At 34.2% G+C, this 14,820-nt stretch overlaps 3 protein-coding genes across 4 annotated transcripts in view; 1 reads left to right on the forward strand and 2 right to left on the reverse strand.

Annotated features, from left to right (window-relative positions):
- Positions 1 to 14,820, reverse strand: part of LOC129447986 (serum paraoxonase/arylesterase 2) — a 315,340-nt gene that overhangs the window by 79,384 nt on the left and 221,136 nt on the right. The window lies entirely within an intron of this gene.
- On the reverse strand, positions 549 to 7,116 carry LOC129449036 (maternal B9.15 protein). The gene is made up of 5 exons (XM_055211788.2): positions 6,937 to 7,116; positions 4,412 to 4,592; positions 4,076 to 4,213; positions 2,313 to 2,622; positions 549 to 1,959 (listed from the first exon to the last, which is right to left on the reverse strand). Exons 2-5 carry the CDS (start codon positions 4,582 to 4,584, stop codon positions 1,765 to 1,767), a joined length of 816 nt encoding a protein of 271 aa, XP_055067763.2. The 5' UTR covers positions 4,585 to 4,592; positions 6,937 to 7,116; the 3' UTR covers positions 549 to 1,764.
- Positions 13,487 to 14,820, forward strand: part of spaca6 (sperm acrosome associated 6) — a 38,562-nt gene continuing 37,228 nt past the window's right edge. The window contains exons 1-2 of the mRNA XM_073872105.1: positions 13,487 to 13,651; positions 14,296 to 14,471. The gene's annotated coding sequence lies outside the window, so the exon portion shown is untranslated. The remainder of the gene's footprint in view (positions 13,652 to 14,295; positions 14,472 to 14,820) is intronic.

Raw genomic sequence — 14,820 nt, forward strand, 5'->3', positions numbered from 1 at the left:
TTAGGGTTGTGACTGTCTAATCTTCATTTAATAACCCCTCTGTAACCCAACAAACTGAGTATATTTCTATGCTAAAAACCTTCAGTTTTCCTCTTGGAATGACGTTATGACCTTGGGCCATGTGACACACTTGACACATGTGGATCCATCCAGCTGTAGCAGAATACTTACAACAACCAAATTTTCAACGTACAATATACTGGCCTAAGTTTAAAAAGTTAGTTATCTCCTTGAGACTCATAACCTTTAAACTGTTCTAAAACACCATCTAGAGTGCCTCATCTTCATACAAGGGGTGTAAAACTTTAAGCGGGAGCTTATTAGGTAATTTAAGAAGTTTTTACAAAAAAAAAACCCACTACAGGTGTGCATCTTGAGACAAAACAATGTCACCGATATATGTTTAAATTATAGTCAGGACAAGGTGTTTTTAAATTAAAGCAGATCAAACATGCATTTTAGTCATGGGACTAGGATAAGACCTGTCCCCCTGAGATTTAACATAAAACAAAGAGTTTATTTTGAAAAGAAAATTACAGTATATGCAGTAAATGCATAACCACAAACATTATAATTTTTTTTAAATATAAAAAGCACAGTAGGTACAAATAAATATACAATTGAGGTTCAAGCAAGAAAAAGTTTTAAAAGGTAATGAACATTGCATATATAAAATCTCATCCAATTTTTCTGAACAATTACAACAAAAGAGAAAATCAATGTGACATTCCAGTGCTGAAAATAGTTTAAAACAAAAGAAGGTTTCAATTATGATTCTGTAAAATATTTATATAAATAAACATTGTATTTATCCAACAAATCATTTTGTGGGAATGAACACTGTAAACTTTTACATGCTCTTGAATTCATAACAAACACCGACAAGTCTTTAGGACCAAAAGATGTGAACAAACGAAACATGATTGAAATGAAGTATGGCTTAAGCCTTAAGACAATATACTACCACCTAGTGGTTTTGTAATGAATTACAATAAAATTACCAAGCTGCAAGCATAACGGCATCATTGTCTGTTAAATCAAGTATAATTAAAAAACGTTTAATATTAATGCAATCTTTTAAACATATTGTGCGGAAATAAATATTATTAAACCACTGTGAATAGGTAAATTCACATTATCTAATAGCATCAATATGCACCACAGCACTTTATGGCTTCAGTATATAAAAATTACTTTCTGTAGAAATTTAAGAGGTAAGAAACAGGTAAAAATGAGGTAAAAATGTTACCTGGTATTTTCACAGATATTGCTTTATTTAAAGACTCCCAAAGATACCTGCTGGATATGTTATTTGATATTTGGGAATGTGTTTTGACAGAGGACTATATTTATGATTACTTTTATAGTATTTATTTTACATAAAATACCACTCTATAAAAAATATTTTTCTTAAAAAATATTCACTACATTAACTGATGAAAAAAAGATGTTACAGTACTTCTCATTTTTGTATGCAGCAATTTGGTCCAGTAGTTGATAAATGTCTCTGTTAAGGTATTTATAACCTAATAACAAAGTAAATGATCTGTGCAAAAGCAGTTTTAGAAAATTGTTTGGTTTAGTGGCTAACTCTGCTTAGTAAACCAACAACCCACAGAAAACCTAATGAGAGTGTTTGTGAAAAGAGTATAGATAACGGTTTCAGGTTTTAAAGTAAAACTATTTAAAATGTTGCCAGACGTCAGACTGCATAATAGAAATAGCTCCATGATAGGGGGTTAATAGCCTTGGATTTGACTTGATTTATCCTTTTACTGTCCCCCAGGTTTGTAGGGTAGCATGAGGCACGATGAACTGAGAAGCGGGTTTGGGAATGACATAATAAGCAAACAAAGGAGAAGGTGCCGGTGCACATACGGTCGTGAAGAACGTGCCTCTCTTTTTCTTGTTTTGAAGCCACATTGGCACAGGCTGATAGAAGTAATGTGGGGCAGGGATCTGTTAATAACAAACATTATTTATAATATCAATCTGCTATTCAACTTAACATGCATAAACAACATTTGTCTTTTGTTATACTATGTTGTTTAAAAAATATCTTGTAGGCATATATTATTTTTTGCTTGTAATGCAAATATTTCAAGATTGTTACACTTATAGCAGGAGTGGGGAATTCCAACCCTAATCAAATACACCTGAATTTCATTTCCAAGTAATCCAAATAGATTTTTCAGGTGCGTTTAATTAGGGTTGGAACTAAATTCTGCAGGACAGTGGCGTAGTAATCCTTTAAGTGAAGTAATCCTTTAAGTGTAGTGCCCTGCAAAGTATTGTTGAAGCAAAGTATTTACCTGAACTTGAGGAAACCTTCGTGGACCTTTTGCATCCCTTGTCTTGAATCTTGTTTTTTGAGGTGTGTTCTTCACTATTTTCTCTACTACTTTCTTTGTTTCTTCCATCTTTATTTCTTCTTCTGTGTCACTTGAGACGGTCGAGCCGCAGTCAGAGGAGGACGCTGAATGGTAATCAGAGGTATCCAGATTCACAGCATCCACTGAGCTCAAGGTGCTATCCTGATTCAAATCAGTCTCATTTTGCTCATCATCCTCCTCCCCTTTAATAAACTGAGCCACTGTAAAATATCTACAGTTTTCCCCAGAGCTGCAAAGAAAAATGAAAATTAGTGGGGGGTTCTTACTTTTAGTGACTCTTGTTACTACATTTCACAGACCTTATCCAATTAAATCCTTTACAAATATGTGCCTGACTGATCAAAACAGTTCTTTACTTGTCAAATTTTAATTACTGCCCCATCTCACACCTAAAGGACACCACATTTGTGAAAAACAAAGGACTTTGTCAAATACAGTGAACTCCCTGCACCCCCATCAGAGATAGCATAACCCAACAAAGGCTACAGAGTCCTTTCCTATGGATTTACATCTTCATTTGGAGGAAGTGTACTTTGGTCTGGGTATTTAAGGAAAACTAGCAAAAGGGTCAGGGGAGATTATATATTTTATCTGCTTCACTGAAAAAAATGATTCATTGAATTTAATACATTTTTTAAAGTAAGTGGTTGCAATAAATTTATTTAAGCTACATTTAAACAAAAAAGATTAGTAAAGTAAAATAAAATATAAAACTTTTGTTTAAATGTAGCTTAAATAAATTGATTGCAACCACTTACCTTTAAAAAATTGATTAAATTAAATTCAATTCATTTTTCAGTGTTTCTAGTGAAAGGGGTTTACAGATGGGGTTAGGGTCTCAATAGTTTTTTATAATCATGTTTTTGAACGATTCACTTTGTATGAATTCATATACAACTTAGCCACCTTGTACACTGAAAAAAATGATTAATTCAATTTACTCAATTTTTTAATGTAAGTGCTTGCAATCAATTTATTTAATCTAAACAAAAAAATTAGAAAAACAAAACAAAAAAGTTTTATGTTTTATTTTACGTTACTAATCTTTTTTTGTTTAAATGTAGCTTAAATAAATTGATTGCGACCACTTACCTTAAAAAAATTGAATTAATGAATGAAAATAAATTGAATTAATAATTTTTTTCAGTGTATAATAAATACAAATTCACATAAGATCTGGATGGCTGCCTTAAGGCTCAAACTTATTCTTGCACTAAATATTTTATTGTATATTTCTATTATTTAATAAATAAATAAATGATATTGTAACTACCTACAAGTATTTGGGTGTATATCTGAATAACAAGCTTGACTGGTCTGACAATGCGATACAGATACTACTTTTGTGAAGCGTGCTGCTGTGACATGATCATTTCTCTCTGGGATCGATAAAGTTTATTAATCATTCAAAATGCTAAATAACTTTAAGGTTATGCAAATGCCTCATACGCTCATAAACATTATGTGCAAGCAAAACATGCACATACATTTTTTTGCTCATTATACTTGTTTCGGACTATCCAATGCAAGTAAGTCTGTTCACGTTTTAACCTCAAAAATAGAAATGTCCATGTTTTTTTAAAGCTCCCGAGACACCTCCTTATTCCATTAGGTTTTAACATTGTGTAGATCTTTGATAGTTATTAGCAGTTTTGTTCATTTAAAAATATAAATTAACTTACCGCACACACACCTCCAGTGGATCAATCCATACTGTAATCTGACGAGGAAAGCCCAACTCGGACGGCTTTAGGTCGCAGTCTTTGCATGCTTGCAACACTGATTCATCGCAAGGACCTCCTTCATTTATTCTGATGCATCTGTGGAGTTACAGAAAGGATGTAAAGAGTATTGTGTATGTGTAACTGTCTAGTTTAAACATCTACATAATCTTAAAAGTCTATCAAAAAATGTAAAAAGAAAATTAAAATTGTCTCCATTTAAGTCTCCATATATGTTGCCATGGAAAGTAATATTGTAAAACGGCATAAAAATATATTATTTATTTATTTATATACCTGTATGCCTGTCCCTTGGTAGGATTGTCTGGGTACCAGTGGCCTGTGAACTTTTCAAGTAGAAACTCTTGTAGTTTAGCAGCAAACTGTTTGGCTTTGATTTCGTCTACACCTCCACGTTCCACTGCCAAGCACTTCAGAAAGTTCACTCCCGCTTTCACTTCTCTTCTCATTTTCCTCACTGTATAGAAAAAGCCCATTGTTGAGGTTTGACAAATCATCTGCGATCATCTTTGCTAATCTTTTATGTAAAGTTGAAAAGTTATAGCTTCTTGAACATTATATTCAGCTTATATTTTCACCTGAGCTAAAAATGTCCTTTTACCTGTAAATAAATACATTCTCATGCTCAACAACCTAAAACACCCACACAGCCTTGGGTGACCTTTCAGCATCCTTTAATGTGGGCCAGGAGGAACCTTTCGCTATACTGATGGAGGAACTTCCCTGAGCACTGTTTGCACTTTCAGCTGTTTTTTTTATCTCTACTGTTCACTCTCAAAAAAGGTACAAAAGCTGTCACAGGCACGGAAGCCTATACCTTTAATGAGGTCATTATATAGGTACAGATATGTATACATTATATTTGATACCAAGATGTGCATTTGAGGTACTGAATGTACTCTTTAGGTACACAAGGCCAAGGTACTGCCCCAGTGACAGTGTGTACCACAAGGAAAACATTGTTGAATTGATATTACACAACAGCTGTTATTTGAATTAAAGGCAAATAAGATACAAATAAGAAGAGTTGCCCATTTCACAACAACAGCTTTTTAAATAAAGTTCACTGTTGCAAACCAAGTCATGCAAATAAACATGCATCCTTTGAAGTGAACCAATGCAAATTATGTTATTAATGTTATAGGGTTATAAAACTGAGTGAGACATTACACCTATGATGAGTTGTTTACTTACATTAGCAAAAATTTAATGTCCTTGTGTAGGAACATTGAGTACTTGTGTTGAAAAAAAACTAATCTCTTTTACTGATTAAATCAGTATGACAGCTTTTTTAACAAATACAACCATGTAAAGGATTTAATTAATACATTTCTACTTAAAATGCCTAGTTGTAAAATCTACTATAACAGTCAATAAAATATATTATCTACAGTAGGCCTAATATTTATCAAAGTGAAATAAATAATGACTACTATAAGCTGTCTCGGTTCTGCTAATAGCTGTCTGGGGTTGTAAAATTATGCAACATTGGTGCAACACCTTAAGAGTGCACTTATGCCTTAGTCTGAATGCAGATTATAGTAACACAATAATAAGTGCAGGATTTTAGAGGTCTCTATTTAACATTTAAAGCACATATGCCAGGAATACAGCTACCGAAATGTCACACTCTTTCGGTATTCATGACAGCATCTGAAAACTGCAAAGTTAAGCAGAATACTTAACGCATGTGAATGTTGCATGTTTCAGTTAGTTTGCAAAACAGCTGCACTGCATTTAGGGAATTCTCACTCACATGTGCATAATGGGAGCAAGTCAACAGGTGTTGATAGCTTTTATCTTGGCTTTTATGATGTCAAGTCTGTGGCCTATAGAAGTGTAGAAGTACTATAGATTAAAGTACTATAGATTAAAAAAAAATTAAAAGATTAACTGCTGATGTTTGGGTGTAATAGACTTATCTCTGACCTTAATGATAAAATAATTGTAGATCTCTGAACAGAAGGCTCACAAAAAATAATAAGACAACAACCAATCTTAAATATATTATATATATATTATATTTAATTTAAGAATCGACCTATTAAACCTTTAGGGTATACAACTTGTACAATGTAGAGGACTGAAAAGAGAAACGCACTTTAGTATCATGTGTTTGACTTCATGCGGTCGATGACATCAAAGTACCGCGAGAGCGAATCGACAGCAAATTACGCTCGCGGAACTTTGATATCATACGCGGACAATTCTGCGCAGCCGCAAGTCCAACACACATACAATTTAGTCACGTGCTAAACGCGCAAGCCTGGCAAGTTCGGAGTTTTCAAGCAACCAGTTTGGAAATAAAAACAAAAAGTTTTCCCCAAGTTAGGTTCGTTGAAATTTGCTGTTCAATGCTAAATGTTAACCCGTTTATCAACCATGTTGTGATGAACAGTTGTTGTAATTTCCTTAAAAAACATATAACATCATCGGAAATTCCCAAGACTCCCCAATATCACACAATATTCATAGCGCTCGTAGCCGCATTTTATGTACTTACAGTACATTTTATGTACTTATATTTTCAACTTAATAGCATATGATATAATATAATATATAATATAGCTAAATTACTCTGTATTTCGTGGACAATTTAAATGTTGTCATATATACAATATTTATAATATAATGATTACCGATTACAGTTACAAGTAGGCTAACGTTACAGTTATTTAGCCCAAAAAGCATGTGTTTACATACATGCTGTTATTTTTTCTATGATTTTAATATTTCCTGAATTTAGGGGAAAAATAAAATTCTATGTCTGTATAAAAACAGTTCTGAAAGGTTTTCCTTACCCAAATCTGTCGTCTCAAATACGATGGATCCAAAATTACTGTAAACGTTTTTGTTGTGTCTTTTACTTCCTCAAAACTGTTTTTACAAACAAGCTGATATCCCGAGTAAGCACGTTGTTCCCTGTTATAATGTACACGCTCAGACTGTAGCACGTTTCCTCAGTCGTGTTGGGCTCGGTCAACCCACAAACGCGTCATTTTACCGTCAACGATAAGCGTATGACTCACTTCCTGGTCTATAAAACAGTACAGTAGCGCTTTCTATGAGAGGCAGCAAGGTCTGTTACTTTTACAATGACGCTGATTTACTCATAACCCAAATATGGGCAATAGGAAGTGAAAGCAAAGTCAAATAAAATGTAAGAAGCAATGAGTCAAAATAGTAATAATTTACTGATATTTATTAAAAAAAAACATTATTGGTTCAGAAATAAAAATATGGAGTCTCCGAATATATGTAAGGAAAGTGTCTTACAGTAAGTAGCCAAACTGAGCCATACTACAATGCACTGTGGCATGAATAGAACTACATTAAGTTGCATTTCTCCATACGTGCAGCAGATGGCACAGCTGATCTCCTTTCTCCATGTCAACTCTGATTTCTGCTACTCTCTTTTTTCACTGTCTCTGTCTGGATAAGGATCTGATGTAAGAGTGTGTTCATCTGCCTGAATGTTAGATCAGCCTGCTTGTATTGAATATGTCCTGATAGTATGATTTAACTAAAGCACGAAATACGATAAATCTAATGTACTTTCCTCTTGTATTATCACTTCACAGGCAGTCAGTCATCTTCAGATCAGACGCACTATAAAAATTATTTGTGGCGTAGTAAATTTAACTAAATAAAATGAGTAAATTCTATTAAAAAAAATATTTATTGTTTTTTCAACCAAATTTTAGTAAAAATAATCAAAAAGATGAGTAATTCTAAATTAACACATTCAATTAGTAAATTCAACTAAATTTTATCATGTAAAATTTGTAAGAAGGAAATTATATTAATAATTTTTTGTTGAAAATACTTGAATTATTTTAGTAAATATACTAAAATTAATAGGCTATTTACATAAAAATATATTGCATCATTTTGCATCCACTTTTTAAAGTACATTTTACATGGAATTCTAAGCAATGTAAAACCTACTTAAAAAGTGGATGCAAAAATTATGCACTGTATTTTTTTTCAGTTTGTCACAGTATTATCACAAAGTGCACTGAAAAAAAGATTCAATTCGTTTATTAAAGGGATAGTTCACCGATTTAGCATTCAGCTTTGTATCTGTAGAAACCCGGCAGTATTACTGAATGACCATGTTTCCCTCCATCATTTCCCCCTGAGAGGAGAGATATCTGCATTTTGGTTCTGCAAAAAAGTCCTCCGATGATGCAAAAATCGTCATATTACATCATCGGAGGACTTTTTTGCAGAACCAAAATGCAGATATCTCTCCTCTCAGGGGGAAATGAGGGAGGGAAACATGGTCATTCAGTAATACTGCCGGGTTTCTACAGATACAAAGCTGAATGCTAAATCGGTGAAGTATCCCTTTAAGCTACATTTGAACAAAATATTATTTTTATTTTTTTTAATGTAGCTTAAATAAATATTGATTACAACCACTTACCCTAAAAAATTGAGTAAATTAAATGAATATTTTTTTTCAGTGCATGTTCCTTATGCCAAAATAAAAGTGAGGTGGACATAGACTAAAAGAGACCAATATCCAATAGGTTTACATACTGACTGTGCAGTAGATTTTTCAATAATCTGCATTTATTCTGAAAAATTAAGAGGATGCAGTGAAACAATGGAAAAACCATGCAATTGCTCCCCTGTTTCCACATTACCTTTGTAATTTTAGACTGCCTGTATACCTTCTTGGCTTAAGATTCCTTGTCAGTGGTTAATTCCGGTCCTCAGCTGGTAGACTGATTGGATTTTCCTGAATGCATTTGAACAAGCAATTAATTTGGTCAAAGAGCCATGGGTGATTTGGCACACCACCTAAAATCACTCTTACGGAAAGAGATTTTTTACATAATGTAACTCTAAAAGTAAACCCCTGCAAGTAGTTTATTTTATTCCCCTGCCCTCCCACCTGTCCAAGTTCATAGCCTATTGTAGAGAGGTGAAAAATAGCTCTAGGGTCACTTCTTTCACTTATAAGCCACAGGTGTCTCAGAGCCATTCAAATTGATCAAGAGGAAGTTATGAATGAACCTTATACACATGCAAAGTATGCACATGCATATTAAGAGTTTGGTTCCAAAACGCAATAAATCCATTTTGACAAATATCCGTAAAAACGTGTTTTCTATACCAAGAAAGTGACTATTTTCTGTTACAAACTTTTACATAGCATCTTTAGGTTATAATAACATTAAAAATTCAAATCCATTTGATTTTCAAAGATTTATTAAAAAAACGAAAATGTTTTCAGCAAAATGCACAAAATCCATGATATGTTTTTTTTTTCCCAAAATGCTATAAATCTATTGAATCAATATATAAATGTGCATTCATCTTTGCCATGTTTTATTCATTTAGTTGACTAGTGGTATACACTGATTAAAAAAACATTAATGGCATTAATCAAAACACTTTGTCATATTAATAACACTGTCATTGCTGCTGTCATCCGTGGGACATCGTCGCTGAACTTTTAAACAGCTATCAGCTGTAAAATGTTTTGGTCCTGCTTGATTTTCGTTGACTTCAAGTAAAATAATGGAAAGTTTTTCATAAAATCCCCTGGGGTCAATGTGTTAGCATAACAGAAGCTTGATGCTGTCATGTGAGTACAAGCAAGAGCCGGCATTTTTCCGTCGCCCGAGTGGCTTACGTTTCTTTCCCGCCACAGAAAACCATCACAGGTTTATCAATGCCATCAAAAGTATTATTTTGTTTGTTTGTTGATCACGAAGTACAAAGTTGATGAAGAAAACTAGGATTACGTGTGTATTCAACTCTGTGATTTGTTGAGCTTTGTTAAGATTTATTGCATTCTGCAGAGGAGTACTGGCGTTTATCGCGTTTTGGGAAAAAATTAAAAAAAGATGACACAATAACACTGGGGATATCGAAATTTAGCGTAAAATTAAGAATTTACTTTTTAATACTGACCTGATACAATACTGATTTTATTTAGTGGTAACACATTTTTTAAATGCCGTTTTTATCGTGTTTTAGAACTAAACTATTTTGCACCATGTGGGATTTCAACATGGGACATGGCACTAGACATTTGAATACAATGTTTTAACATATTTTAAATTTGTAATTCTAACATATTTTAACACCAAACAAAAAATATTTATACATTTTTAACACCACAAATGCCCCCAACTTGTCCTTAACTCAAAAGCAAATAAAGATTTTTTTTATAATTTTTTATATAAATCTGTTTTTAATACTAATAAGGATGGACCTCACTGTAGTTTTTCAATAATATTACAACTGATTATATTTCTAAATTTTATTTTAAGTTTCATATTAGTAGAATCCACTTTGTGTCAATGAAGCCCACATAACCAAATGCCATGTGCCAGTTGCTTCGCCTTTTAAAATGTATTGATTTCCTGGGCTTCTAGCAAGCGTAATGCAATCGATAGCGATGGCCCTTCAAGATCAGCGTATAAGCACACCATCCTCTCATGCACACTTACCTTTATACACACACGCGCGCACACACATACACACTATCATTGTACACCCCCCACCAGTAATGATTGTCCTTGGGCAAAAGAACAGTTTGTCTGCATTAGGAGTGAAGTGTTCCTAATGGAATTGTTCTCCCACACTGGTAATGATGTTATGTATGAAGGGCCAGTTTGGTTTTCTAATGAAGGTGAAAGAGATTGCAGCACACTTCTGTTTTGGCCTTTGTTATCTTCCCTGGCTTTTATTCCTCTTCAGCTCTCGCCAATTCTAAATCAGATCAATAGTTGTTTATGTTCGCAGTGTCCACAAAGATTTGTCTTTGGTGTGTGATGTGACCTTGTAACTTTTGATTAGGGCAGTTGTGAGACTGTGAATTTGATTATTCTCGAAGGTTACTCAATGTCATCAACACATTGAACACAATGAATGTTTATGTTACTGTGTATTTACATAAGAATGCACAGAGTATGATGAATTGTGTCTGAAAAATACATGTGTGTGAAATTTAATTATTTTGTAATGGGTGTTTAAAGTAACATTATTTCTGGAGAAAAGGTGATTTAATCTGTTCCTACTATAAAACATTTTACAAAACATGTAATGAAACAATGCAAAAAAGCAAAATGTAACATGCAAATCTGTTTCCCTTAAAGGCGGAGTGAACGATTTCCAAAAAAAAACACTTCGAAAAAGGTAGTCAGGCCGACTCCCAAAACACACTTGTGGCCAATCAGTAGTAAGGTGCGTGTCTACTAAACGACATCGTTGCCTGGGTTGCGTATGTGTGGGGCGGGTCTATCAAAAGAAGGTCCAGATTCTATTGGGATAGGGGCGTGTTTGTTTAGGTGATTTCAAAAGCAACATTGGCTTTCAGAGATCATGGACCCTGCCTTTAATTGCATGCAAGTTTAGTCTCCCTCATCAAAAATCATACATCTGTTTTTGACAAGTTTTTTTTATTTATTAATCAGAAGAGGACCAAGAAGGACAGATTTTGTAAAAAGCTCTTTAAGATTAAGGGGTCACATGTCTTTGGAGTGTTAAAAGAGGTTTGTCGCAAATGTTTCAAACTCAAAGGGATATTCTTTCTAAAAGTGAAGGCGTACCCAGGCCTTATAAAACGCCTCATTTAAACACGCCCCATACTGTGTATCTGTCATAGAGACAGAGCGCAGAGCATCAATACCTGAAAACCACGCCCACCGGGGAGAAAACAATCCACCCGTCTCCATTGACTTTGTATTGCGCGAGGCTCCCTCCTTGTCATTTCTGGCTTATAACAAAAACAGAAAAATGCCTAAAAGCTGCTGTGTGACAATATGTACAGCTAACAAGCAAAAAAAAAAAGTTTTTATATGTTGTCGACCCCAAAAAACGAGCGTTTAAAGACACAAAAAACAGGCAACTTTTCATAGTACTACTATTAGTAGAACTGCGCCCACTAGAGGGAAACGTAGTCGACAATTCACTTTATTCTCCTTAAAGGCTGGGTTTTACGGCTTATTAAAACTTATTTCTGGGTTTTTGGCTTGTTAGCTGTCACACAGCAGCTTTTAGGCATGGTTCTGTTTTTTTAAGCCAGAAATGACAAGGAGGGAGCCTCTCGCAATACAAAGTCAATGGAGACGGTTGTATTGCTCCCCCCCGGTGGGCGTGGTTTTCAAATTAGCATAACTGCGCTCTGTCTCTATGGTGTGGGAGGATTTGCATAACACCACCCAAATGTATTCGCAAAGGAAAGCAGCGGAACTTTTATTACCGCTGTAGTATTGTTGCCGTTGCCACACTATGGAGAAGCTGTGCTTTCGGAGCAAACATAAAAATACAGGGTTTTTTTTTTAGAACAACGAGCTTTCTAAAAATTGATGCGTTTCAAAAAGGCAGGCATTTAGAAGAAATAATAATGTTTGGTATGTGGAAAATAATGTGTTTTTTAACTTATAACACCTCATCTGTAGTTATAACAACTCATCTCTAGTCAAGATAAATAATGAGTTGATTCAACAAAAAATTAAGGCAGCAAAGAATGTTTTACAGTGCAAAAGAAAAACAGCACAATTATAGGAACAGTTAAAGGAGGGGGCCAAGATCAGATGACCCATAAAATGAAAGGAGTCATTTATTCACCTGTGTTTTTCTTTTGTGAGGAAGATTGCATGCAGAGGCAGTCCTGGGTCACTTGTATAGAAATTTGTAGTTTTTAATTGGTTTGCAAGTTTTAATTGTTTTGTGTGTGTTTAGTTGTATATTTCTTGTCCGTGTGTAGGAGAACTAGAGTTTAAATCTTGTGGCCTTGAAAGCTAGTAGTGTCAACAACATCTATTTTAGTTGAATAAAAATAACAAAAAAAAAATTGAATTGAAGACATATATTTTACAGACACCTTTTATTTAAATGTTATTTAATGTTATTGTGCATTATGTTTAATAGATTATATTTTAACAAAACATCTGCAATTAATTTTCCAAAGTTTACTACAGTAACTGCAATTAATTTTCCAAAGTTTACTACAGTAACGTTACACGTGTTCTTTTTGCATTTACGCACCTTGGACCAGCGGATGTCGCCATTGTGTTCACTTATAACATCGTTTTGCTTAATTAATTCCAAGTTTTTGAAAGCCTCGCGTCTTCTGTTGCTACAATAAAATAATTTTGGCAACTATATAAAATAATAAGTAAATTAGTTAAAAAAAAAACGTTTTTGTTATCGGGGTCAAAAGTCACGTGAGAGACGGCGATGAGATTTTCGCGTTGTGATTGGCTGATTGTCCTGTCAGACGATGATTCCCGCCTCTTCCTGGTCCCGGAGGTAAATTAACTAACAGAAAGTTTTATTATACAATAAGCAGTTCACAAAAGCGTGTCTTAAAATCTCTAAATAAACTTGAAATAATTTTAATGATCTCATTTTAAGCGATTTTAAGTTACTTTTAAAGGACTTTTGCCTAACGTTGCAGTATGAGTAACGTTATATGTGCTTGCAACAACATCTCACGTGTATTTTTTTGTGCCTTTTTTAATCAAAATAGCAAGTAAACGCGAAAATACGGTAAGTTTTAGTTACTTAGTTGTAGTAAGCAGTATATAACGCAATATGGAAATAGATAGTGACTTTATTTTAGACTGAAAAGGAAATTTAATGTCACACCATCACATCACTTTGTGTTTATATTGTAAATAACATTTTGAAATACATGATTGGTCGATTAATAGCCTTTTTTATTTTTGCATAACCTAACATGTAACATTTGACTGTTGTTCATAGCAACATGCCCATGCTGTGGGCAATTTTTAGCTCAGTGCTGTGGTAAAATGAGTCTGGCTAGGGGGCAATATTGTTATGTTGGTGCGATGTTCGTCTTGTTGCTAGGCCACTTGTTTTCTCTGTTATAAAAGTGTATTTTTCTGAGCTGAACCTTTGATCTACTCTCATATCAAATGAATTAAATTTATGGTTAATTTGAGTTGAAATTAGTGTCATAATTGGTACTCAGTCATTCGCAAAATCTATCCCTTCAGCGTTTGATTGTAATGACCATCGGATTGTATTATCCTTAACTGATCACTTTGGCCAGGAAATGTATACATTAAAAATACACATTATTGTTAAATATCAAAAACTAGATCTCAGAATCCAGTCCTGCATTTCTCTGCTCTGCATATCAATGCTCTCTTTCCCTTTCTGTCCCCCAGACTCAGTTCATTCTCCTGCAGGAGGCTCCCGGGCAGAGAGAGGCCAGGATGGGGTTGCAGACCAATGAGTGTGTTTCAAGTTCAAGTGCAAAATTACAACATCAGCTATCCTGACCAAGAGAAAGCACTGAAAGGCCAAGTAAAAGCTAAGAAAAACAGAATTAAACTAAGCAAAGGTATTCTACTGTAATCTTAATTGCACGTTGATAAAAAAAAAAGATTAATAAGAAAAAAGGGGGAAAATGCACCCCTCTGTTTTCTCTTCATAGCTAAACTCCTCCTCATTCCCTCCCACCAAGATATTCTGTCTGAAGCCACTCCCCTTTTCCCTCTCTCAATCTCTCTATCAGTCTACCTCGATCTGTCCTCTCTTCCAATTCTACACTCTCTCCCGCACATCCACATACTATCAACCACCACTCTCATTCAGTCATATATTTGTGCATTCAAGTTGCACCCTCAACTATTTCTCTTGCTCTTTGGAGAAACCGGCTCAATGCTGCTCTCTCTTTCTCGCTCTCAGCT

This window comes from Misgurnus anguillicaudatus, chromosome 10, assembly GCF_027580225.2.
Source record: "Misgurnus anguillicaudatus chromosome 10, ASM2758022v2, whole genome shotgun sequence".
NCBI classification, from domain to species: Eukaryota; Metazoa; Chordata; class Actinopteri; order Cypriniformes; family Cobitidae; genus Misgurnus; species Misgurnus anguillicaudatus.

Bases quoted from the DNA above. Each gene is read 5' to 3' on its own strand.
- LOC129449036 (XM_055211788.2), bottom strand. From the start codon at position 4,584: ATGAGAAGAGAAGTGAAAGCGGGAGTGAACTTTCTGAAGTGCTTGGCA. The intron at 4,214-4,411 runs GTATATAAATAA...GTAACTCCACAG, and splicing joins ACCAAGGGACAGGCATACAG to ATGCATCAGAATAAATGAAG. The intron at 2,623-4,075 runs GTAAGTTAATTT...TTTTCTTTGCAG, and splicing joins CCACTGGAGGTGTGTGTGCG to CTCTGGGGAAAACTGTAGAT.